Here is a 27,607-nt window from a genome sequence, read left to right as displayed (position 1 = left end):
GGACACTAGCTGTAAGCGACAGGACACTAGCTGTAAGCGACAGGACACTAGCTGTAAGCGACAGGACACTAGCTGTAAGCGACAGGACACTAGCTGTAAGCGACAGGACACAAGCTATAAGCGACAGGACACTAGCTGTAAGCGACAGGACACTAGCTGTAAGCGGCAGGACACTAGCTATAAGCGACAGGACACTAGCTATAAGCGACAGGACACTAGCTATAAGCAACAGGACACTAGCTATAAGCAACAGGACACTAGCTATAAGCAACAGGACACTAGCTATAAGCAACAGGACACTAGCTATAAGCATCAGGACACTAGCTATAAGCGACAGGACACTAGCTATAAGCGACAGGACACTAGCTATAAGCGACAGGACACTAGCTATAAGCGACAGGACACTAGCTATAAGCAACAGGACACTAGCTATAAGCATCAGGACACTAGCTATAAGCATCAGGACACTAGCTATAAGCATCAGGACACTAGCTATAAGCGACAGGACACTAGCTATAAGCATCAGGACACTAGCTATAAGCATCAGGACACTAGCTATAAGCGACAGGACACTAGCTATAAGCATCAGGACACTAGCTATAAGCATCAGGACACTAGCTATAAGCATCAGGACACTAGCTATAAGCATCAGGACACTAGCTATAAGCATCAGGACACTAGCTATAAGCATCAGGACACTAGCTATAAGCGACAGGACACTAGCTATAAGCATCAGGACACTAGCTATAAGCGACAGGACACTAGCTATAAGCGACAGGACACTAGCTATAAGCGACAGGACACTAGCTATAAGCAACAGGACACTAGCTATAAGCAACAGGACACTAGCTATAAGCAACAGGACACTAGCTATAAGCAACAGGACACTAGCTATAAGCAACAGGACACTAGCTATAAGCAACAGGACACTAGCTACAGAGGTCCTGGATGGCATGGAGCTCGGCCCCAGTGATGTACTGGGCTGTCCACACCACCGCCTGGTATAGAGGTCCTGGATGGCAGGGAGCTCGGCCCCAGTGATGTACTGGGCTGTCCACACCACCGCCTGGTATAGAGGTCCTGGATGGCATGGAGCTCGGCCCCAGTGATGTACTGGGCTGTCCACACCACCGCCTGGTATAGAGGTCCTGGATGGCAGGGAGCTCGGCCCCAGTGATGTACTGGGCTGTCCACACCACCGCCTGGTATAGAGGTCCTGGATGGCAGGGAGCTCGGCCCCAGTGATGTACTGGGCTGTCCACACCACCGCCTGGTATAGAGGTCCTGGATGGCATGGAGCTCGGCCCCAGTGATGTACTGGGCTGTCCACACCACCGCCTGGTATAGAGGTCCTGGATGGCAGGGAGCTCGGCCCCAGTGATGTACTGGGCTGTCCACACCACCGCCTGGTATAGAGGTCCTGGATGGCAGGGAGCTCGGCCCCAGTGATGTACTGGGCTGTCCACACCACCGCCTGGTATAGAGGTCCTGGATGGCAGGGAGCTCGGCCCCAGTGATGTACTGGGCTGTCCACACCACCGCCTGGTATAGAGGTCCTGGATGGCAGGGAGCTCGGCCCCAGTGATGTACTAGGCTGTCCACACCACCGCCTGGTATAGAGGTCCTGGATGGCATGGAGCTCGGCCCCAGTGATGTACTGGGCTGTCCTCACCACCTTCTGTAGCGCCTTGCGGTCGGATGCCAAGCAGTTGCCATAACAAGCAGTGATGCAGCCAGTCAAAATGCTCTCGATGGTGCAGCTGTAAAACGCTGAGGGTTTGAGGGCCCCAATGCCTCCAAAATCTTCTTTATTAGAGGAGAGAAGAAGAGAGGCCACCTCACACAGAACCAGAAGTATCATCAGTACAGATTCCTGCTGTGTAGTTGAGAATATGTCATGATGTATGGAGTGTAGAAGGGGGGGGGGGGGGGGGGGTTTGGCATGACAGTGTAGAATGTGTACGACATCAGCATAACACACACACGTCCGACTGCAGCAAAAGGCCGCCGCAGCGACAGAGGGTGTGATGCAATTGTTGAGCCTCCGGAGGCTTGTCGAAGACTAATCAAGCTTTTTCACTACCTTTCAGGCAGAGTTGCAAAGAAAAAGCCATATCTCAGACTGGCCAATAAAAAGAAAGGAGTAAGATGGGCAAAAGAAGACAGACACTGGACAGAGGAACTCTGCCTAGAAGGCCAGCATCCCGGAGTCGGGGAACAGTGCCTTGTTCAGGGGCAGAAGGACAGATTTTTACCTTGTCGGCTTCGGGATTCGATCCAACAACCTTTCAGTTACCGGCTCAACGCTCTAACCACTAGGCTACCTGCTGCTCCAACATACACCTGGTTAGCAGGTAGCGAAATGCTTGTGCCTCTAGTTCCGACCGTGCAGTAATATCTAACAAGTAATCTAACAATTCCAACAACTACCTTATACACACAAGTGTAAAGGGGTGAATGAGAATATCTACATATAAATATACAGTGGCAAGAAAAAGTATGTGAACCCGTTGGAATTACCTGGATTTCTGCATAAATTGGTCATCAAATTTGATCTGATCTTCATCTATGCCATAACAATAGACAAACTGTGTGGCCGAGCGGCATAGGCAAGGTGCAATAGATGGTATAAAATACAGGATATACATGTGATATGAGTAATGTAAGATATGTAAACATTATTTAAAGTAGCATTGTTTAAAGTGACTAGTGATCCATTTATTAAAGTGGCCAGTGGTATGAGTCTCTATGTAGGCAGCAGCCTCTCTGAGTTAGTTACTGCTGTTTAGCAGTCTGATGGCCTTGATAGAAGCTGTTTTTCAGTCTCTCGGTTCCAGCTTTGATGCACCTGTACTGACCTCTCCTTCTGGATGATAGCGGGGTGAACTTCACCGAGCCACTGGTGGTTGATGTCCTTGATGATCTTTATGGCCTTCCTGTGACATCGGGTGGTGTAGGTGTCCTGGAGGGCAGGTAGTTTGCCCCCGGTGATGCGTTGTGCAGACCTCACTACCGTCAGGAGAGCCTTACGGTTGTGGGCGGAGCAGTTGCCGTACAAGGCGGTGATACAGCCCGACAGGATGCTCTCAATTGTGCATCTGTAAAAGTTTGTCAGGGTTTTCGGTGACAAACCAAATTTATTCAGCCTCCTGAGGTTCTTCACCACACTGTCTGTGTGGGTGGACCATTTCAGATCGTCAGTGATGTGTACGCCGAGGAACTTCATGAGTCGTTACTCATGAAGCATACAACCCCGCCCTTCCTCTTCCCAGAGAGGTGTTAATCTCTGTCGGAGCGAGAAGCCCGGTGGCTGGACCGATTCCGACAACATATCCCGAGAGAGCCATGTTTCTGTGAAACGGAGAATGTTACAATCTCTGATGTCTCTCTGGAAGGCAACCCTCGCTCTAATTTCGTCTACCTTGTTGTCAAGAGACTGGACATTGGCGAGTAGTATACTCTGGAGCGGTGGGCGATGTGCACGTCTACGGAGCCTGACCAGGAGGCCGCTCCGTCTGCAGCGCTGTTGTTTTGGGTCGCCGGCTGGGATCCGATCCATTGTCCTGGGTAGTGGTCCAAACAGAGGATCCGCTTCGGGAAAGTCGTATTCCTGGTCGTAATGTTGGTAAGTTGACTACACTCTTATATCCAATAGTATAAGAGTAACAATACAAGAAAAAAACAAAAATACTGCAAAGTTTCCTAAGGACTCGAAGCGAGGCGACCATCTCTGTCGGCGCCATCTTGTAGTAGATAGCAGGTCTTAGCAGTAGGACTTGACTGTCTCTGTATGGTAATGTGTAGTAGATAGCAGGTCTTAGCAGTAGGACTTGACTGTCTCTGTATGGTAATGTGTAGTAGATAGCAGGTCTTAGCAGTAGGACTTGACTGTCTCTGTATGGTAATGTGTAGTAGACAGCAGGTCTTAGCAGTAGGACTTGACTGTCTCTGTATGGTAATGTGTAGTAGATAGCAGGTCTTAGCAGTAGGACTTGACTGTCTCTGTATGGTAATGTGTAGTAGACAGCAGGTCTTAGCAGTAGGACTTGACTGTCTCTGTATGGTAATGTGTAGTAGATAGCAGGTCTTAGCAGTAGGACTTGACTGTCTCTGTATGGTAATATGTAGTAGATAGCAGGTCTTAGCAGTAGGACTTGACTGTCTCTGTATGGTAATATGTAGTAGACAGCAGGTCTTAGCAGTAGGACTTGACTGTCTCTGTATGGTAATGTGTAGTAGACAGCAGGTCTTAGCAGTAGGACTTGACTGTCTCTGTATGGTAATGTGTAGTAGACAGTAGGACTTGACTGTCTCTGTATGGTAATATGTAGTAGACAGCAGGTCTTAGCAGTAGGACTTGGCTGTACGGTAGGACAGAAGTAATGAGGATATTAGATCTTGTAACAGGTCTTACCAGTAGCATTTGTCATTGTTTTCCAGCAGCTTCTCCACCATGTGTTCCACCCTAATAAACCAGCTGGGTACAGCCTTGTAGATCAGAGGAGTGTCCGATCTGTAGGATACAAACATATATTACACACAACCAGTCAAAAGTTTGGATAAACCTACTCATTCCAAGGTTTTTCTTTATTTGTACTATTTTCTACATTGCAGAGTAATAGTGAAGACATCAACACTATGAAATAACACATATGGAATCATGTAGTAACCAACAACAAAAAAGTGTTAAACAAATCAAAATATATTTTATATTTGAGATTCTTCAAAGTAGCCAAAGTAGTGTCAGACGTAGAGGGTGAGGTAGAGGAGGAGGAAGAGAGGAGAGGGAGAGGAGGAGAGGGAGAGGAAGAGAGAGAGGTAGAGGGAGGGAGGGAAGAGGGAGAGGAGGAGAGGGAGAGGTAGAGGAAGAGAGAGGTAGAGGAAGAGGAGGGAGGGAGGGAAGAGAGAGAGGTAGAGGGAGGGAGGTAAGAGGGAGAGGAGGAGAGGGAGAGGTAGAGGAAGAGAGAGGTAGAGGAAGAGGAGGGAGGGAAGAGAGAGAGGTAGAGGGAGGGAGGGAAGAGGGAGAGGAGGAGAGGGAGAGGTAGAGGAAGAGAGAGAGGTAGAGGAAGAGAGAGAGGTAGAGGAAGGAGGGAGGGAAGAGAGAGAGCTAGAGGGAGGGAGGGAAGAGGGAGAGGAGGAGAGGGAGCGAGGCAGAGGAGAGGAAGAGGAGAGGGAGAGTTGAGCTTCTCTTCGTCCCGTCTGTGATTTAACGCTACAGAAACGCTACCAGCGTCTGGAGGTCAGTGGGAAGGCCGTCAGACAGACCTACTAGAAAGTGTTTCCTTGGAGTTACTAGGAAGACTGACCTCCAACAGAAAGGGTAGCTATGCTTGAAAGAGCTGCTGTTGACCAGACGCCCCTGTTCCTTCAGCCATTTGATGATGTTCTTGTCAGCGTCCTGAACAGGAGAGGGAAACTCTGTGAGATTGCTGCTCGGGCTGAGAACTTCACCCAGGTTTATCAGAAATTAGGGTTTGGAGGATTCCCTCCCTGCCTACTCCTTCCTGGTTCTGGGAATCCTCCAACCACGATTCTTAGAAAAACCTGGGAATTTGGGAAGTTTCCGTGATTTTGCCACCCTATACAACAAACAGAATCACAATGAGCTGACAGAGAGATAGGAGAGGAGACAGACATATCCCAGACTAGAGTTCAGTACCAGCTGACAGAGAGATAGGAGAGGAGACAGACATATCCCAGACTACAGTTCAGTACCAGCTGACAGAGAGCTAGGAGAGGAGACAGACATATCCCAGACTAGAGTTCAGTACCAGCTGACAGAGAGATAGGAGAGGAGACAGACATATCCCAGACTACAGTTCAGTACCAGCTGACAGAGAGATAGGAGAGGAGACAGACATATCCCAGACTACAGTTCAGTACCAGCTGACAGAGAGATAGGAGAGGAGACAGACATATCCCAGACTACAGTTCAGTACCAGCTGACAGAGAGATAGGAGAGGAGACAGACATATCCCAGACTACAGTTCAGTACCAGCTGACAGAGAGCTAGGAGAGGAGACATATATCCCAGACTACAGTTCAGTACCAGCTGACAGAGAGCTAGGAGAGGAGACAGACATATCCCAGACTACAGTTCTGTACCAGCTGACAGAGAGCTAGGAGAGGAGACAGACATATCCCAGACTACAGTTCAGTACCAGCTGACAGAGAGCTAGGAGAGGAGACAGACATATCCCAGACTACAGTTCAGTACCAGCTGACAGAGAGATAGGAGAGGAGACAGACATATCCCAGACTACAGTTCAGTACCAGCTGACAGAGAGCTAGGAGAGGAGACAGATATATCCCAGACTAGCAGTTCAGTACCAGCTGACAGAGAGACTAGGAGAGGAGACAGACATATCCCAGACTACAGTTCAGTACCAGCTGACAGAGAGACTAGGAGAGGAGACAGACATATCCCAGACTACAGTTCAGTACCAGCTGACAGAGAGATAGGAGAGGAGACAGACATATCCCAGACTACAGTTCAGTACCAGCTGACAGAGAGACTAGGAGAGGAGACAGACATATCCCAGACTACAGTTCAGTACCAGCTGACAGAGAGCTAGGAGAGGAGACAGATATATCCCAGACTACAGTTCTGTACCAGCTGACAGAGAGCTAGGAGAGGAGACAGACATATCCCAGACTACAGTTCTGTACCAGCTGACAGAGAGCTAGGAGAGGAGACAGACATATCCCAGACTACAGTTCAGTACCAGCTGACAGAGAGCTAGGAGAGGAGACAGACATATCCCAGACTACAGTTCAGTACCAGCTGACAGCGAGCTAGGAGAGGAGACATATCCCAGACTGCAGTTCAGTACCAGCTGACAGAGAGCTAGGAGAGGAGACAGACATATCCCAGACTACAGTTCAGTACCAGCTGACAGAGAGATAGGAGAGGAGACAGACATATCCCAGACTACAGTTCAGTACCAGCTGACAGAGAGCTAGGAGAGGAGACAGAGTGTTTGGGGAGGAGGAGGAGAAGGGTTTAACTGTTCTCCTATATACTTCATGTTTATTATAGTAAATCAAACCAGCAATTACTCTGTTAGGTAACACCATTTTTCCCACACACCCTCTTCTACAGGGTAAAACTATTTCATTTCTGTTCCTTTCTACTTTCCATATCACAGCAGCTCTAAAGCTGCTCATATATTCTCCAGGCTTGTCTTGCTTTTACAAATTATCTTTCTAACAGGAGAACGGATTGATTCAGTTGAGTGGAAACGGGCCAAATGTGTGTGTGTGTGTCCAGTTTGTGAATGTTCATGTGTGTGTGTGTGTCCATTAGTGTCCAATGTGTACTTCCTGGCAGCAGACTGGAACTGTATGGGCTTCCTGTCTGATACATAATTGATTTATGGGAGTCTTCTGTTAACCTCTAAAGTGTGTGTGTGTGTGTCGTGTGTTGTGTGTGTGTGTGTCCAGTGTGTGTGTGTGTCCAGTGTGTGTGTGTGTGTCCAGTGTGTGTGTGTGTCCAGTGTGTGTGTGTGTGTGTGTCCAGTGTGTTTCTTAACCTCCAAAATCAACGCCACCTGGGACAACGCAAGGCAGTGCATCAACTAACTATCTGGGTCCTTCAGATGCGTTAACCCCTAAATGACTTTCTCTGCCTCCAGGTTAGAGAAGTGGGCCAGTAAATCAAAGGGTTGCCAGTTCAAATCCCAGGTGGTTCCTATCTATTCCAGGGCTCTGCTGCCTGCCTGCCTGGCAGATGTGTTAAACCCGGTGCTAACTTCCTCATAAAGGCACAGAGGTAGCCTCAAGGTTAGAGAAGCAGGCCAGTAAAATCGAAGGGTTGCCAGTTCAAATCCCAGGTGGTGATGGCGGCGAGATGAACCATGACGTCAAATGCTGTGTGTTCTCTTAAAACTATTTAGGTCAAACTACCAAATCCAAAAAGTGAGTTTAAAAAATAAATACTTTTGATTATTTCTGGCATTTAAAAACGATGGTTATTTCTGTCGTCATATCAAGGCTACCAAAGAACTACAGTTGGCTGAGGGGAGACCAGCACCAGCTGAGATTCCACCAATCAGAGAGCACGGCTGAGGGGAGACCAGCACCAGCTGTGATTCCACCAATCAGAGAGTACGGCTGAGGGGAAACCAGCACCAGCTGTGTTTCCACCAATCAGAGAGCACGGCTGAGGGAAGACCAGCACCAGCTGTGATTCCACCAATCAGAGAGTACGGCTGAGGGGAGACCAGCACCAGCTGAGATTCCACCAATCAGAGAGCACGGCTGAGGGGAGACCAGCACCAGCTGTGATTCCACCAATCAGAGAGTACGGCTGAGGGGAGACCAGCACCAGCTGAGATTCCACCAATCAGAGAGCACGGCTGAGGGGAGACCAGCACCAGCTGTGATTCCACCAATCAGAGAGTACGGCTGAGGGGAGACCAGCACCAGCTGAGATTCCACCAATCAGAGAGTACGGCTGAGGGGAGACCAACACCAGCTGAGATTCCACCAATCAGAGAGTACGGCTGAGGGGAGACCAGCACCAGCTGTGTTTCCACCAATCAGAGAGTACGGCTGAGGGGAGACCAGCACCAGCTGTGTTTCCACCAATCAGAGAGTACGGCTGAGGGGAGACCAGCACCAGCTGTGATTCCACCAATCAGAGAGTACGGCTGAGGGGAGACCAGCACCAGCTGTGTTTCCACCAATCAGAGAGTACGGCTGAGGGGAGACCAGCACCAGCTGTGATTCCACCAATCAGAGAGTACGGCTGAGGGGAGACCAGCACCAGCTGTGATTCCACCAATTAGAGAGTACGGCTGAGGGGAGACCAGCACCAGCTGTGATTCCACCAATCAGAGAGTACGGCTGAGGGGAGACCAGCACCAGCTGTGATTCCACCAATCAGAGAGTACGGCTGAGGGGAGACCAGCACCAGCTGTGATTCCACCAATCAGAGAGTAGTGAAGCTCTGACAGACAAGCGGGTGTGTTTCGCCCGTCCCTCCACTGAAACCTCAGTAGGCCCCCGTCCCTCCACTGAAACCTCAGTATCCCCCCGTCCCTCCACTGAAACCTCAGTAGGCCCCCGTCCCTCCACTGAAACCTCAGTATCCCCCCGTCCCTCCACTGAAACCTCAGTAGGCCCCCGTCCCTCCACTGAAACCTCAGTATCCCCCCGTCCCTCCACTGAAACCTCAGTATCCCCCCGTCCCTCCACTGAAACCTCAGTATCCCCCCGTCCCTCCACTGAAATCTCAGTAGGCCCAGAGAAACACTGACCCATGTCAGCGGTCCTGAAGAACCACCTGGGACTCCTGCTACGGTGGTCTGTTAGTGGTCCTGACGTCCAAACATCCTTCCAGACAGACAGACGCCCAGACAGACAGACGGACGCCCAGACAGACAGACGGACGCCCAGACAGACAGACGGACGCCCAGACAGACAGACAGACGCCCAGACAGACAGACAGACGCCCAGACAGACGCCCAGACAGACAGACAGACGCCCAGACAGACAGACAGACAGACAGACAGACGCCCAGACAGACAGACAGACGCCCAGACAGACAGACAGACGCCCAGACAGACAGACAGACGCCCAGACAGACAGACAGACGCCCAGACAGACAGACAGACGCCCAGACAGACAGACAGACGCCCAGACAGACAGACAGACGCCCAGACAGACAGACAGACGCCCAGACAGACAGACAGACGCCCAGACAGACGCCCAGACAGACAGACAGACAGACGCCCAGACAGACAGACAGACAGACGCCCAGACAGACAGACAGACAGACGCCCAGACAGACAGACAGACAGACGCCCAGACAGACAGACAGACGCCCAGACAGACAGACAGACGCCCAGACAGACAGACAGACAGACGCCCAGACAGACAGACAGACAGACGCCCAGACAGACAGACAGACGCCCAGACAGACAGACAGACGCCCAGACAGACAGACAGACGCCCAGACAGACAGACAGACAGACAGACATCCACCCAGACAGACAGACATCCACCCAGACAGACAGACATCCACCCAGACAGACAGACATCCACCCAGACAGACAGACAGACAGACACCCAGACAGACAGACATCCACCCAGACAGACAGACACCCAGACAGACAGACATCCACCCAGACAGACAGACATCCACCCAGACAGACAGAGACAGACAGACGCCCAGACAGACAGACGCCCAGACAGACAGACAGACGCCCAGACAGACAGATGCCCAGACAGACAGACGCCCAGACAGACAGACGCCCAGACAGACAGACGCCCAGACAGACAGACGCCCAGACAGACAGACGCCCAGACAGACAGACGCCCAGACAGACGCCCAGACAGACAGACAGACGCCCAGACAGACAGACAGACAGACAGACGCCCAGACAGACAGACAGACGCCCAGACAGACAGACAGACGCCCAGACAGACAGACAGACGCCCAGACAGACAGACATCCACCCAGACAGACAGACATCCACCCAGACAGACAGACATCCACCCAGACAGACAGACAGACAGACATCCACCCAGACAGAGAGACAGACAGAGAGACAGACAGAGAGACAGACAGACCTACCTTGACATACTGTCCCACAAAGTCAGTGACTTCATCAGTGAAGCACCCAGAGGAGTCCACAGGACAGACGGGAACCTGGTCTCTCTGGCAGATGTTGTTCTCCATACACACACGGTAATCATCCTGGAACACAGATATACATTAGACTGGATGATCCTCCTGTAACAGATATACATTAGACTGGATGATCCTCCTGTAACAGATATATATTATACATTAGACTGGATGATCCTCCTGTAACAGATATACATTAGACTGGATGATCCTCCTGTAACAGATACATATTATTCATTAGACTGGATGATGTGGTCCTCCTGTAACAGATATATATTATACATTAGACTGGGTGATCCTCCTGTAACAGATACATATTATACATCAGACTGGATGATGTGGTCCTCCTGTAACAGATATATATTATACATTAGACTGGGTGATCCTCCTGTAACAGATACATATTATACATCAGACTGGATGATGTGGTCCTCCTGTAACAGATATATATTATACATTAGACTGGGTGATCCTCCTGTAACAGATACATATTATTCATCAGACTGGATGATGTGGTCCTCCTGTAACATATATATATTATACATTAGACTGGGTGATGTGGTCCTCCTGTAACAGATATATATTATACATTAGACTGGGTGATCCTCCTGTAACAGATACATATTATTCATTAGACTGGATGATGTGGTCCTCCTGTAACAGATATTATACATTAGACTGGGTGATGTGGTCCTCCTGTAACAGCGTGCGTGGAGGAGCTTTAACAGTGTGCAGGCCTTCTTGTTCTATACTAGGATTCTTTATTCGCCCAGCGCCTGTGTTTTTAAAGATGTGCATACAACCACAAACTTATATTTTATTTCAGCTCATGAAACATGGGACAAACACATTTATATTTTATAGTTCAGTATATATATATATTTTTTAAAGTCCAATCTGTCACAGCTCCACGAAGTCTATTTAGCTATTTGTTTAATCTTTTAAATAGGGGACCAGTAACGGGGGTTATTTAATGTTAGCTACTGCTAGTCAGCTGTACCTGCATTCCAGGCACCCTATTCCCTATGTAGTGCACTACTTATCCCCATATTCCCTATGTAGTCGACTACCAGGGCCTGGTCAAAGGTAGTGCACTACATAGGGAATAGGGAGACTGCCATTTGGGACAGAGAAACAGTCTCAACATCCCCCTACCGTTCTGTAGTATCGGACTCAGAACCACTCTACAAATCTACCCGGCAACCGCCAACCAATCAACAAACAGCCCTCTGAATACTGAGCCGGTCAGAAGCCAGCAGGATGTTGTGATACTGTGATTACGGTGTGGTGCAGAGGGAGCCGGAATGGTGGTTTGTGTCAAGTGTCTGTCATTCATTTCCTCCTCCTCCACCAACCTGTTCTCAGATCAGTCATTTCCTCCTCCTCCACCAACCTGTTCTCAGATCAGTCATTTCCTCCTCCTCCACCAACCTGTTCTCAGATCAGTCATTTCCTCCTCCTCCACCAACCTGTTCTCAGATCAGTCATTTCCTCCACCAACCTGTTCTCAGATCAGTCATTTCCTCCACCAACCTGTTCTCAGATCAGTCATTTCCTCCACCAACCTGTTCTCAGATCAGTCATTTCCTCCACCAACCTGTTCTCAGATCACTTTGTTTGATGGAAATATGAACTGTACAGATGTGAACAAATCAATAATTTAATTAAATCAACAAATCATATACTCACAGCTCCAAAGTATGGTGCCTGGTGGACAACTCCGGTCCCCTCCTCCTCTCTGACATAGTTATCCATCACCACCTGGAAGGCTCCCGTCTCCCCGCACTACAGAGAAGAGACAGACAGGCTTTATACTTTACATGTAGGCTCCTGTCTCCCCGCACTAGAGGAGAGACAGACAGGTTTTATACTTTACATGTAGGCTCCTGTCTCCCCGCACTAGAGGAGAGACAGACAGGTTTTATACTTTACATGTAGGCTCCCGTCTCCCCGCACTACAGAGAGACAGACAGGTTTTATACTTTACATGTAGGCTCCTGTCTCCCCTGTCTCCTATACAATGTTATACAGTATACAATATTATACAGTATACAATATTATACAGTATACAGTATACAACATTATACAGTATACAATATTATACAGTATACAATATTATACAGTATACAGTATACAATATTATACAGTATACAGTATACAATATTATACAATATACAATATTATACAGTATACAATATTATACAGTATACAATATACAATATTATACAGTATACAATAAACAATATTATACAGTATACAATATACAATATTATACAGTATACAATATTATACAGTATACAATATACAATATTATACAGTATACAATATTATACAGTATACAATATTATACAGTATACAATATACAATATTATACAGTATACAATATTATACAGTATACAATATACAATATTATAGATTAGATTATTATACAATATTATAGATTACAATGTTATACAATATTATACATTATTATACATTAGTCATCTCACCTTCCTGAAGTAGTCAAACAGAGGCTTGTATTTCTTCCCCTTCAGCGTCTTCCCAGGGAACCTACAGGACAAAACCACAAATCAAACCGCTGCTCCGCCTGTCGTACTGAAACACGGACTCCTACTACCTGCAGTTGACTCTTTCCTGCGTATGAACGGAAGACAATGTCACCCTGATTATGCTGTGCTTCAAATGTGCTGAGAAACTTCACGTCTCCTGTTGCCTAAACTCTGTGTAACAGGCCTATCATTATGCCCCTGCTCCCACTAAAACACTATCCACTGTTGCTCATTGTCCCGTCACTTCCTGTCCACTACAACACTATCCACTGTTGCTCATTGTCCCTTCACTACTATCCACTGGGCACCTAACAAAATCCGATTTTCCCTAACCTGTAAGCCCCAACTCTAACCCCTAACCCCTAGCCCCAACTCAAACCCCTAGCCCCAACTCTAACCCCTAACCCCACCTCTAACCCCTAACCTGAGCACCCCCTCTAACCCCTAGCCTGAGCCCCAACTCTAACCCCGAGACCCAACTCTAACCCCGAGACCCAACTCTAACCCCGAGACCCAACTCTAACCCCTAACCTGAGCCCCAACTCTAACCCCTAACCTGAGCCCCAACTCTAACCCCTAACCTGAGCCCCAACTCTAACCCCTAGCCTGAGCCCCAACTCAAACCTGAGCCCCACCTCTAACCCCTAACCTGAGCCCCAACTATAACCCCGAGACCCAACTCTAACCCCGAGACCCAACTCTAACCCCTAGCCTGAGCCCCAACTCTAACCCCTAACCTGAGCCCCAACTCTAACCCCTAGCCTGAGCCCCAACTCTAACCCCTAGCCTGAGCCCCAACTCTAACCCCTAGCCTGAGCCCCAACTCTAACCCCTAGCCTGAGCCCCAACTCTAACCCCTAGCCTGAGCCCCAACTCTAACCCCTAACCTGAGCCCCAACTCTAACCCCTAGCCTGAGCCCCAACTCTAACCCCTAACCTGAGCCCCAACTCTAACCCCTAGCCTGAGCCCCAACTCTAACCCCTAACCTGAGCCCCAACTCTAACCCCTAGCCCCAACTCTAACCCCTAACCTGAGCCCCAACTCTAACCCCTAACCTGAGCCCTAGGCCTAAAATAGCCTTTGTCCTTGTGGGGACCTGTGAAATGTCTCCACGAGAGATCATTTTTCTTGTGTCACTATCCTTGTGGGGACTTCAGGTGTCCATGAACAAACAAACAAAAACACACAATTGTTCCCTTCCTCACCAGAAAACCACATACAAGAGGAATAGCAATCAAACCCAGAGGGAGCGATGGATAGATGAGAGAATGCCAGTCCATCTGATATGCCTTGATCTCTTCTAGTGATGTCTGTCCCAGTGTCTCAACACTATCTCAGAGCACCAGAGGAAATGGCTTAAAGCAGCCATCTTATAGGCCAGAGAGACATGAAATATATGTGTACTAGTCTACTACAGTGCTTTTCAAACCTCTCCTCTGGGACCCCGATGTTTCACTATGTTGTTGTAGCCCTGAACTAACTCACCTGATTCATCTAGTCAAGGGTTTGATTAATTAGTTGACAAGTTAAATCAGGTGTGCTAGCTGTGTAATATATCAAATACATGGAACGGCTGGGGGGGGGGTTCCCCCGAGAAGAGGTTGGAGAACTCCCTGTACTAGTCTACTGTCTACCCTGAACTACCATTACCACTGGCCAACCCAACCCTCTTCCTCCTGGATATCTGTCTGGGAGTGAACTCCCTGTACTAGTCTACTGTCTACCCTGAACTACCATTACCACTGGCCAACCCAACCCTCTTCCTCCTGGATATCTGTCTGGGAGTGAACTCCCTGTACTAGTCTACTGTCTACCCTGAACTACCATTACCACTGGCCAACCCAACCCTCTTCCTCCTGGAGTGCAGATTTGTTTTTATCCAGCCCTCCTCTAGGCAAGGTTAATTGGTTAATAGCTTAATTGATGAATTGGTTAATTGTTTAATAGCTTAATTGGTTAATAGATTAATTGTTTAATAGGTTAATATATTGATTGGTTAATAGCTTAATAGATAAATTGGTTAATATATTGATTGGTTAATATATTAATTGATCTCACTTGTCCATGATGGTGTATTCCTCCTCTGTCTTGAAGAGTGCCACCAGCCTGGCCTCCATCATAATGTACACCTTCCCAGTGCTGTTGTCTGGAATAGAGAGAGTTTATAGAGGTTCATAGCTGTGTTATAAAAGGTTCATAAGAACCTCAATAATACAAAGTGTTATAGCAGTTTATAGTAGTGTTATACACATTCACCTATGCCAGTGGTGTTGTCTGAAACAGAAGTTTAACCATAGTGTTATCTTATTTATTTTTTTATTTAACTTTGATTCATTCCCGGGTAGCCCAATTGAGACCAGGGTCTCGTTCCCAATGGTGTCCATTACAACCTACATTACAAATAAAACAATTTTTTTTTACCTACATTACAAATAAAACACAAAAATAACCGCATTACAAATAAAACAAAAATAATTACCACACGGCTCAACAACACAGTTGCACTTAATAAACAACTACAAAAAATGTTTTTTAATTAGTTTAACACCAGAGTCCTAACCTGCCCGAGGCAGGACCAGGGAATCAACACGAAAGGGATTTTGCAGGTTATTCCAACAATGGGAGGCACTAAAAAGGAATGGAGGATTTTCCTAAATTGTTCGAGCCCAGAGGGACCTCAAGAGTTAACCAATCCTGCGAGCCGGTTCGGTAGCCCATTCTTTTATACGTTGGCAACAAAGTTAGGTAAGATAGAAGCTTGTATAGTAGAGCTTTGTATAAAAGGTTCATAGCAGTATAGCAATTAATAGCAGTATTATACACATCCTACTATCTCAGCCGTAGTGTCTGAAATAGAGGTCGACCGATTAAATCGGCATGGCCGATTTCAAGTTTTCAATAACAATCGGTAATCTGCCTTTTTGGACGCCGATTAGGGCCGATTACATTGCAATCCACGAGGAAACTGCGTGGCAGGCTGACCACCTGTTACGCGAGTGCCGCAAGGAGCCACGGTAAGTTGCTAGCTAGCATTAAACTTATCTTATAAAGAACAATCAATCTTAACATAACCACTAGTTAACACCACATGGTTGATGATATTATTAGTTTAACTAGCTTGTCCTGCGTTGCATATAATCAATGCGGTGCCTGTTAATTTATCATCGAATCACAGCCTACTTCAACTTCGCCAAACGGGTGATGATTTAACAAGCGCATTCGCGAAAAAAGCACAATCCATTCCCGAAGCCAACAGAAATTAGATGCAGTATGTGTTGTAACTCCAGTCCTGAACACAAATCTTAGTTAACAAAATGTTTGCCTTCTTTAGACATCTACATTTTGGTAAATTTAAACAGACAATCCAGAATAATCTACAGTCAGTGCATTCAACTAAGGTTGGGGAGACAACCACTTACCACCGTGTAAAACTCCTTATTTAACTAGTGGCACTGTCAGACCACAAAGCACAAGGTAAACCACATGACCAAAAGTATGTGGACACCTGCTTGTCCAACAATTCATGTCATAATCATGGACATTAATATGGAGTTGGTCCCCCCCTTTAATGCTATAACAGCCTCCACTCTTCTGGGAAGGTTTTCCACTAGACGTTGGAACATTGCTGTGGGGACTTGCTTCCATTCAGCCACAAGAGCATTAGTGAGGTCGGACACTGATGTTGGGGTGATTAGACCTGAGTCGCAGTCAGTGATCCAAATCATACCAAAGGTGTTCGATGGGGTTGAGGTCAGGGCTCTGTGCAGGCCAGTCAAGTTCTTCCACACCGATCTCCACAAAAAGTTTAGTGAGCTACAGTCCGGTGAGCTACAGTCCGGTGAGCTACAGTCCGGTGAGCTACAGTCCAGTGAGCTACAGTCCAGTGAGCTACAGTCCAGTGAGCTACAGTCCGGCGAGCTACAGTCCGGCGAGCTACAGTCCGGCGAGCTACAGTCCGGTGAGCTACAGTCCGGTGAGCTACAGTCCGGTGAGCTACAGTCCAGTGAGCTACAGTCCGGTGAGCTACAGTCCGGTGAGCTACAGTCCGGTGAGCTACAGTCCGGTGAGCTACAGTCCGGTGAGCTACAGTCCGGTGAGCTACAGTCCGGTGAGCTACAGTCCGGTGAGCTACAGTCCGGTGAGCTACAGTCCGGTGAGCTACAGTCCGGTGAGCTACAGTCCGGTGAGCTACAGTCCGGTGAGCTACAGTCCGGTGAGCTACAGTCCGGTGAGCTACAGTCCGGTGAGCTACAGTCCGGTGAGCTACAGTCCGGTGAGCTACAGTCCGGTGAGCCAGTGAGCTACAGTCCGGTGAGCTAGTGAGCTACAGTCCGGCGAGCTACAGTCCGGCGAGCTACAGTCCGGCGAGCTACAGTCCGGCGAGCTACAGTCCGGCGAGCTACAGTCCGGCGAGCTACAGTCCGGCGAGCTACAGTCCGGCGAGCTACAGTCCGGCGAGCTACAGTCCGGCGAGCTACAGTCCAGTGAGCTAAAGTCCAGTGAGCTACAGTCCAGTGAGCTACAGTCCAGTGAGCTACAGTCCAGTGAGCTACAGTCCTCAGCAGACTTCAATAGGCCTATATACAGTGGGGAGAACAAGTATTTGATACACTGCCGATTTTGCAGGTTTTCCTACTTACAAAGCACGTAGAGGTCTGTAATTTTTATCATAGGTACACTTCAACTGTGAGAGACGGAATCTAAAACAAAAATCCAGAAAATCACATTGTATGATTTTTAAGTAATTAATTTGCATTTTATTGCATGACATAAGTATTTGATCACCTACCAACCAGTAAGAATTCCGGCTCTCACAGACCTGTTAGTTTTTCTTTAAGAAGCCCTCCTGTTCTCCACTCATTACCTGTATTAACTGCACCTGTTTGAACTCGTTACCTGTATAAAAGACACCTGTCCACACACTCAATCAAACAGATTCCAACCTCTCCACAATGGCCAAGACCAGAGAGCTGTGTAAGGACATCAGGGATAAAATTGTAGACCTGCACAAGGCTGGGATGGGCTACAGGACAATAGGCAAGCAGCTTGGTGAGAAGGAAACAACTGTTGGCGCAATTATTAGAAAATGGAAGAAGTTCAAGATGACGGTCAATCACCCTCGGTCTGGGGCTCCATGCAAGATTTCACCTCGTGGGGCATCAATGATCATGAGGAAGGTGAGGGATCAGCCCAGAACTACACGGCAGGACCTGGTCAATGACCTGAAGAGAGCTGGGACCACAGTCTCAAAGAAAACCATTAGTAACACACTACGCCGTCATGGATTAAAATCCTGCAGCGCACGCAAGGTCCCCCTGCTCAAGCCAGCGCATGTCCAGGCCCGTCTGAAGTTTGCCAATGACCATCTGGATGATCCAGAGGAGGAATGGGAGAAGGTCATGTGGTCTGATGAGACAAAAATAGAGCTTTTTGCTCTAAACTCCACTCGCCGTGTTTGGAGGAATAGAAGGATGAGTACAACCCCAAGAACACCATCCCAACCGTGAAGCATGGAGGTGGAAACATCATTCTTTGGGGATGCTTTTCTGCAAAGGGGACAGGACGACTGCACCGTATTGAAGGGAGGATGGATGGGGCCATGTATCGCGAGATCTTGACCAACAACCTCCTTCCCTCAGTAAGAGCATTGAAGATGGGTCGTGGCTGGGTCTTCCAGCATGACAACGACCCGAAACACACAGCCAGGGCAACTAAGGAGTGGCTCCGTAAGAAGCATCTCAAGGTCCTGGAGTGGCCTAGCCAGTCTCCAGACCTGAACCCAATAGAAAATCATTGGAGGGGGCCGAAAGTCCGTATTGCCCAGCGACAGCCCCGAAACCTGAAGGATCTGGAGAAGATCTGTAGGGAGGAGTGGGCCAAAATCCCTGCTGCAGTGTGTGCAAACCTGGTCAAGAACTACAGGAAACGTATGATCTCTGTAATTGCAAACAAAGGTTTCTGTACCAAATATTAAGTTCTGCTTTTCTGATGTATCAAATACTTATGTCATGCAATAAAATGCAAATTAATTACTTAAAAATCATACAATGTGATTTTCTGGATTTTTGTTTTAGATTCCGTCTCTCATAGTTGAAGTGTACCTATGATAAAAATTACAGACCTCTACATGCTTTGTAAGTAGGAAAACCTGCAAAATCGGCAGTGTATCAAATACTTGTTCTCCCCACTGTATATATATATACACACACACACACACTATTATTATCACCGCATGATTAAACCAAATCAGTTACAAACATGTCCTTTGGGAACAAATAAATGTTTTAAAAAAGGAGACAAACACAACGGTAATAGCTATCCAGGAGCTATTTAAAATGTGGAGCATTAAGATGACAAGTGACTGTCTCTTCTCTCCAGCAAACAGAACAGCATTAGTAACTGTTAGGGTTGCAGCTCCTGTTGCAGTATTAGTCATACAAACAGAACCTAAAGAGCATATTCACATTCATCTATATTTCAAAGAGGAAGAGAGTGAACGTGTGATAGGTAACCACTAATAGGGAATAGGGCCCTGGTCTAAAGTAGTGCACTATATAGGGAATAGGGCCCTGGTCTAAAGTAGTGCACTATATAGGGAATAGGGCTCTGGTCTAAGGTAGTGCACTATATAGGGAATAGGGCCCTGGTCTAAGGTAGTGCACTATATAGGGAATAGGGCCCTGGTCTAAAGTAGTGCACTATATAGGGAATAGGGCCCTGGTCTAAGGTAGTGCACTATATAGGGAATAGGGCCCTGGTCTAAGGTAGTGCACTATATAGGGAATAGGGCCCTGGTCTAAAGTAGTGCACTATATAGGGAATAGGGCTCTGGTCTAAGGTAGTGCACTATATAGGGAATAGGGCCCTGGTCTAAGGTAGTGCACTATATAGGGAATAGGGCCCTGGTCTAAAGTAGTGCACTATATAGGGAATAGGGCTCTGGTCTAAGGTAGTGCACTATATAGGGAATAGGGCCCTGGTCTAAGGTAGTGCACTATATAGGGAATAGGGCCCTGGTCTAAGGTAGTGCACTATATAGGGAATAGGGCCCTGGTCTAAAGTAGTGCACTATATAGGGAATAGGGCTCTGGTCTAAGGTAGTGCACTATATAGGGAATAGGGCCCTGGTCTAAGGTAGTGCACTATATAGGGAATAGGGCCCTGGTCTAAAGTAGTGCACTATATAGGGAATAGGGCCCTGGTCTAAGGTAGTGCACTATATAGGGAATAGGGCCCTGGTCTAAGGTAGTGCACTATATAGGGAATAGGGCTCTGGTCTAAGGTAGTGCACTATATAGGGAATAGGGCCCTGGTCTAAGGTAGTGCACTATATAGGGAATAGGGCCCTGGTCTAAAGTAGTGCACTATATAGGGAATAGGGCTCTGGTCTAAGGTAGTGCACTATATAGGGCCCTGGTCTAAAGTAGTGCACTATATAGGGAATAGGGCCCTGGTCTAAAGTAGTGCACTATATAGGGAATAGGGCTCTGGTCTAAAGTAGTGCACTATATAGGGAATAGGGCTCTGGTCTAAGGTAGTGCACTATATAGGGCCCTGGTCTAAAGTAGTGCACTATATAGGGAATAGGGCTCTGGTCTAAGGTAGTGCACTATATAGGGCCCTGGTCTAAGGTAGTGCACTATATAGGGAATAGGGTGCCATATAGGGTGCCATTTAGGCTGCACTACATTTAGGCTGCAGTTCCTTCCTGTACTGGATGTGCGTAAGCAGCTGATGGCACCATAACATTACTGCTAAATAATGCAGAGTGTGTTTAACACTATCATTTAAAAAATTTAAAAACACTAAACCTTTCCATCTCTAACACCCATATACTTCAGGCGTGAAGATCAGAGGAGCAGAGAAAGAGAGAGGAAAGGGAAGATAGGAAACAAGCGTTCTCAATCTGCTATGACCAATAGGAGGCCAAGAGCCCTGGAGAAAAAAAAGAGAGAGAAAGAGAAAGAAAGAGAGAGAGAGAAAGAAAGAAAGAAAGAAAGAGAGAGAGAGAAAGAGAGAGAGAGAAAGAGAGAGAGAGAAAGAGAGAGAGAGAAAGAGAGAGAGAGAAAGAGAGAGAGAGAAAGAGAGAGAGAGAAAGAGAGAGAGAGAAAGAGAGAGAGAGACAGACAGACAGACAGACAGACAGACAGACAGAGACAGACAGAGACAGACAGAGGGCCTACAGCAGCACCTAGATCTTCTGCACAGATTCTGTCAGACCTGGGCCCTGACAGTAAATCTAAGTAAGACCAAAATAATGGTGTTCCAAAAAAGGTCCAGTCACCAGGACCACAAATTCCATCTAGACACTGTTGCCCTAGAGCACACAAAAAACTATACATACCTCGGCCTAAACATCAGCACCACAGGTAACTTCCACAAAGCTGTGAACGATCTGAGAGACAAGGCAAGAAGGGCCTTCTATGCCATCAAAAGGAACATAAATTTCAACATACCAATTAGGATCTGGCTAAAAATACTTGAATCAGTCATAGAGCCCATTGCCCTTTATGGTTGTGAGGTCTGGGGTCCGCTCACCAACCAAGATTTCACAAAATGGGACAAACACCAAATTGAGACTCTGCATGCAGAATTCTGCAAAGATATCCTCCGTGTACAACGTAGAACACCAAATAATGCATGCAGAGCAGAATTAGGCCGATACCCACTAATTATCAAAATCCAGAAAAGAGCCGTTAAATTCTACAAACACCTAAAAGGAAGCGATTCCCAAACCTTCCATAACAAAGCCATCACCTACAGAGAGATGAACCTGGAGAAGAGTCCCCTAAGCAAGCTGGTCCTAGGGCTCTGTTCACAAACACACCCCACAGAGCCCCAGGACAACAGCACAATTAGACCCAACCAAATCATGAGAAAACAAAAAGATAATTACTTGGCACATTGGAAAGAATTAACAAAAAAAACAGAGCAAACTAGAATGCTATTTGGCCCTAAACAGAGAGTACACAGTGGCAGAATACCTGACCACTGTGACTGACCCAAACTTAAGGAAAGCTTTGACTATGTACAGACTCAGTGAGCATAGCCTTGCTATTGAGAAAGGCCGCCGTAGGCAGACATGGCTCTCAAGAGAAGACAGGCTATGTGCTCACTGCCCACAAAATGAGGTGGAAACTGAGCTGCACTTCCTAACCTCCTGCCCAATGTATGACCATATTAGAGAGACATATTTCCCTCAGATTACACAGATCCACAAAGAATTTGAAAACAAATCCAATTTTGATAAACTCCCATATCTACTCTGAGAAATTCCACAGTGTGCCATCACAGCAGCAATATTTGTGACCTGTTGCCACAAAAGGGCAACCAGTGAAGAACAAACACCATTGTAAATACAACCCATATTTATGTTTATTTATTTTAACTTGTGTGCTTTAACCATTTATACATTGCTACAACACTGTATATATATAATATGACATTTGTAATGTCTTTATTGCTTTGAAACTTCTGTATGTGTAATGTTTACTGTTAATTTTTATTGTTTATTTCACTTTTGTATATTATCTACCTCACTTGCTTTGGCAATGTTAACACATGTTTCCCATGCCAATAAAGCCCCTTGAATTGAATTGAATTGACAGAGAGAGACAGAGAGAGACAGAGAGAGAGAGAGACAGATACTGGAGAGAGAGAGAGAGAGAGAGAGAGAGAGAGAGAGAGAGAGAGAGACAGATACTGGAGAGAGAGAGAGAGAGAGACAGATACTGGAGAGAGAGAGAGAGAGAGAGACAGATACTGGAGAGAGAGAGAGAGCGAGAGACAGATACTGTAGAGAGAGAGAGAGCGAGAGACAGATACTGTAGAGAGAGAGAGAGAGAGCGAGAGACAGATACTGTAGAGAGAGAGAGAGAGCGAGAGACAGATACTGTAGCGAGCGAGAGAGACAGAGACAGAGAGAGAGAGAGAGAGAGAGAGACAGAGAGAGACAGAGAGAGAGACAGAGAGAGAGACAGAGAGAGAGACAGAGAGAGAGACAGAGAGAGAGAGAGAGAGAGAGAGAGAGAGATACTGTAGCGAGAGAGCGAGACAGAGAGAGAGAGAGACAGAGACAGAGAGAGATACTGTAGCGAGAGAGAGCCTATTGGTATTCTGAGCAGCACCCCGATGCAGTATCAAGTCTCTTCCTGCACCTCCTCCTCTATACTATAGACTAACAGCCCCCCCAGCTGGCCGGTCCATGCTACAGCAGCCTGTCCGGTATCTGGGTCAGCTTTTATTTCACCACCAGTCTCTTGTCTGGGATCCACAGCAACATGGAGAGAGAAAAAAAAAAACTACTATGGAGTATTTTTTTATATTTGGAGGGAAGCAAGGACAAGGCTCTTTTTAAAGTGGCCTGATTTGAGTTAGATGCATGTCCACTGTCCACGTTGGTTTCCCCTTGATACATCCACTAGTCACTACCGAGAAAACAGAGGTGGAGGGATCGAGAGAGCAGAGGTGGAGGGATCGAGAGAGCAGAGGTGGAGGGATCGAGAGAGCAGAGGTGGAGGGATCGAGAGAGCAGAGGTGGAGGGATCGAGAGAGCAGAGGTGGAGGGATCGAGAGAGCAGAGGTGGAGGGATCGAGAGAGCAGAGATGGAGGGATCGAGAGAGCAGAGATGGAGGGATCGAGAGAGCAGAGATGGAGGGATCGAGAGAGCAGAGATGGAGGGATCGAGAGAGCAGAGATGGAGGGATCGAGAGAGCAGAGATGGAGGGATCGAGAGAGCAGAGATGGAGGGATCGAGACAGCAGAGATGGAGGGATCGAGACAGCAGAGATGGAGGGATCGAGAGAGCAGAGATGGAGGGATCGAGAGAGCAGAGATGGAGGGATCGAGACAGCAGAGATGGAGGGATCGAGAGAGCAGAGATGGAGGGATCGAGAGAGCAGAGATGGAGGGATCGAGAGAGCAGAGATGGAGGGATCGAGACAGCAGAGATGGAGGGATCGAGAGAGCAGAGATGGAGGGATCGAGACAGCAGAGATGGAGGGATCGAGACAGCAGAGATGGAGGGATCGAGAGAGCAGAGATGGAGGGATCGAGAGAGCAGAGATGGAGGGATCGAGAGAGCAGAGATGGAGGGATCGAGAGAGCAGAGGTGGAGGGATCGAGAGAGCAGAGATGGAGGGATCGAGAGAGAGAGAACTAAATAATACACAAATGTAAAAAATTTAAACGCAGAATAGAATAAATTCCATCTGGAAATGCATATATTCTGCTTTCAGACAACACACTAGGAGGAGAACAGGTTCAGTCGCAGCGCAGCCATCAAGACGCAAGTCCCATGCTCAAGGGCACAACGGCAGGAGACGGTACCTGGGGTCTGTTGAATAATAAAAAATAAATAATAATAAATTACAAACAAAAAAAATACTTTCTCACCTTTGACCTTGACATACTGCAACTCTGAGTTGACGCAGAGAGCCAGGTTGCTAGGCAGAGTCCAGGGGGTGGTTGTCCAGGCGATCAGACTCACGTTCTCATCCTCCAGAAGAGGGAAGTTCACTATCACTGACGGATCCTGCACATCCTGGAGACGTGGTGACAACAGGAAGACAACGGGTGACAACAGGAAGACAACGGGGTGACAACGGGGTAATAATCGTCATTGACCAACACAAAGACTGTTTAGCACTGAAAATCAGATGGCAATTACAACGGCATGACTAGGTTCTGACAGAAAACACTAATCCCAACAGTCTTCATGAGTCCTGGGCTACACCTCGACAGTCCTCATGAGTCCTGGGCTACACCTCGACAGTCTTCATGAGTCCTGGGCTACACCTCGACAGTCTTCATGAGTCCTGGGCTACACCTCGACAGTCTTCATGAGTCCTGGGCTACACCTCGACAGTCTTCATGAGTCCTGGGCTACACCTCGACAGTCTTCATGAGTCCTGGGCTACACCTCGACAGTCTTCATGAGTCCTGGGCTACACCTCGACAGTCTTCATGAGTCCTGGGCTACACCTCGACAGTCTTCATGAGTCCTGGGCTACACCTCGACAGTCCTCATGAGTCCTGGGCTACACCTCGACAGTCCTCATGAGTCCTGGGCTACACCTCGACAGTCTTCATGAGTCCTGGGCTACACCTCGACAGTCTTCATGAGTCCTGGGCTACACCTCGACAGTCTTCATGAGTCCTGGGCTACACCTCGACAGTCCTCATGAGTCCTGGGCTACACCTCGACAGTCCTCATGAGTCCTGGGCTACACCTCGACAGTCCTCATGAGTCCTGGGCTACACCTCGACAGTCTTCATGAGTCCTGGGCTACACCTCGACAGTCTTCATGAGTCCTGGGCTACACCTCGACAGTCTTCATGAGTCCTGGGCTACACCTCGACAGTCCTCATGAGTCCTGGGCTACACCGACAGTCCTCATGAGTCCTGGGCTACACCTCGACAGTCTTCATGAGTCCTGGGCTACACCTCGACAGTCTTCATGAGTCCTGGGCTACACCTCGACAGTCCTCATGAGTCCTGGGCTACACCGACAGTCCTCATGAGTCCTGGGCTACACCTCGACAGTCTTCATGAGTCCTGGGCTACACCTCGACAGTCTTCATGAGTCCTGGGCTACACCGACAGTCCTCGAGTCCTGGGCTACACCTCGACAGTCCTCATGAGTCCTGGGCTACACCTCGACAGTCTTCATGAGTCCTGGGCTACACCTCGACAGTCCTCATGAGTCCTGGGCTACACCTCGACAGTCCTCATGAGTCCTGGGCTACACCTCGACAGTCCTCATGAGTCCTGGGCTACACCTCGACAGTCCTCATGAGTCCTGGGCTACACCTCGACAGTCCTCATGAGTCCTGGGCTACACCTCGACAGTCTTCATGAGTCCTGGGCTACACCTCGACAGTCCTCATGAGTCCTGTGCTACACCTCGACAGCCAAACACGCTAGTGGGTATATCGTGTAAAGCAGGGTTTTCCAACCCTGTTCCTGGAGAGCTACCCTCCTGTAGGTTTTAACTCCAACCCTGTTCCTGAAGCTATCCTCCTATAGGTTAACTCCAACCCTGTTCCTGAAGCTATCCTCCTATAGGTTAACTCCAACCCTGTTCCTGGAGAGCTATCCTCCTATAGGTTAACGCCAACCCTGTTCCTGGAGAGCTATCCTCCTATAGGTTAACTACAACCCTGTTCCTGAAGCTATCCTCCTATAGGTTAACTCCAACCCTGTTCCTGAAGCTATCCTCCTATAGGTTAACTCCAACCCTGTTCCTGGAGAGCTATCCTCCTATAGGTTAACTCCAACCATGTTCCTGAAGAGCTATCCTCCTATAGGTTAACTCCAACCCTGTTCCTGGAGAGCTATCCTCCTATAGGTTAACTACAACCCTGTTCCTGGAGAGCTATCCTCCTATAGGTTAACTCCAACCCTGTTCCTGGAGAGCTATCCTCCTATAGGTTAACTCCAACCCTGTTCCTGGAGAGCTATCCTCCTATAGGTTAACTCCAACCCTGTTCCTGGAGAGCTACCCTCCTATAGGTTAACTCCAACCCTGGTCCTGAAGCTACCCTCCTATAGGTTAACTCCAACCCTGTTCCTGGAGAGCTATCCTCCTATAGGTTAACTCCAACCCTGTTCCTGAAGAGCTACCCTCCTATAGGTTAACTCCAACCCTGTTCCTGAAGAGCTACCCTCCTATAGGTTAACTCCAACCCTGTTCCTGGAGAGCTACCCTCCTATAGGTTAACTCCAACCCTGTTCCTGGAGAGATGCCCTCCTATAGGTTAACTCCAACCCTGTTCCTGGAGAGCTATCCTCCTATAGGTTAACTCCAACCCTGTTCCTGAAGAGCTACCCTCCTATAGGTTAACTCCAACCCTGTTCCTGAAGAGCTACCCTCCTATAGGTTAACTCCAACCCTGTTCCTGGAGAGCTACCCTCCTATAGGTTAACTCCAACCCTGTTCCTGGAGAGATGCCCTCCTATAGGTTAACTCCAACCCTGTTCCTGGAGAGAGACCCTCCTGTATGTTTTAACTCCAACCCTGTTCCTGGAGAGCTACCCTCCTATAGGTTAACTCTAACCCTGTTCCTGGAGAGCTACCCTCCTATAGGTTAACTCTAACCCTGTTCCTGGAGAGCTACCCTCCTATAGGTTAACTCCAACCCTGTTCCTGGAGAGATGCCCTCCTATAGGTTAACTCCAACCCTGTTCCTGGAGAGCTACCCTCCTATAGGTTAACTCTAACCCTGTTCCTGGAGAGCTACCCTCCTATAGGTTAACTCCAACCCTGTTCCTGGAGAGCTACCCTCCTATAGGTTAACTCCAACCCTGTTCCTGGAGAGCTACCCTCCTATAGGTTAACTCCAACCCTGTTCCTGGAGAGCTACCCTCCTATAGGTTATCTCCAACCCTGTTCCTGGAGAGCTACCCTCCTATAGGTTAACTC

At 47.9% G+C, this 27,607-nt stretch overlaps 1 protein-coding gene across 2 annotated transcripts in view; it reads right to left on the bottom strand.

The window, feature by feature from the left end:
- iars1 (isoleucyl-tRNA synthetase 1) overlaps positions 1–27,607 on the bottom strand; it is a 132,290-nt gene that overhangs the window by 91,961 nt on the left and 12,722 nt on the right. For both annotated transcript variants that reach the window (XM_071337036.1, XM_071337037.1), the window contains exons 7-13: positions 24,579–24,726; positions 15,242–15,329; positions 13,123–13,183; positions 12,323–12,418; positions 10,580–10,702; positions 5,307–5,398; positions 4,415–4,513 (exon numbers count right to left, since the gene is read on the bottom strand). In XM_071337036.1, coding sequence (XP_071193137.1) covers positions 4,415–4,513; positions 5,307–5,398; positions 10,580–10,702; positions 12,323–12,418; positions 13,123–13,183; positions 15,242–15,329; positions 24,579–24,726 — 707 coding nt within the window. The remainder of the gene's footprint in view (positions 1–4,414; positions 4,514–5,306; positions 5,399–10,579; positions 10,703–12,322; positions 12,419–13,122; positions 13,184–15,241; positions 15,330–24,578; positions 24,727–27,607) is intronic.

The sequence above is a fragment of the Salvelinus alpinus genome, chromosome 12 (genome assembly GCF_045679555.1).
Source record: "Salvelinus alpinus chromosome 12, SLU_Salpinus.1, whole genome shotgun sequence".
Lineage (NCBI taxonomy): Eukaryota > Metazoa > Chordata > Actinopteri > Salmoniformes > Salmonidae > Salvelinus > Salvelinus alpinus.
This window is presented reverse-complemented; position numbering and strand designations above follow the sequence as displayed.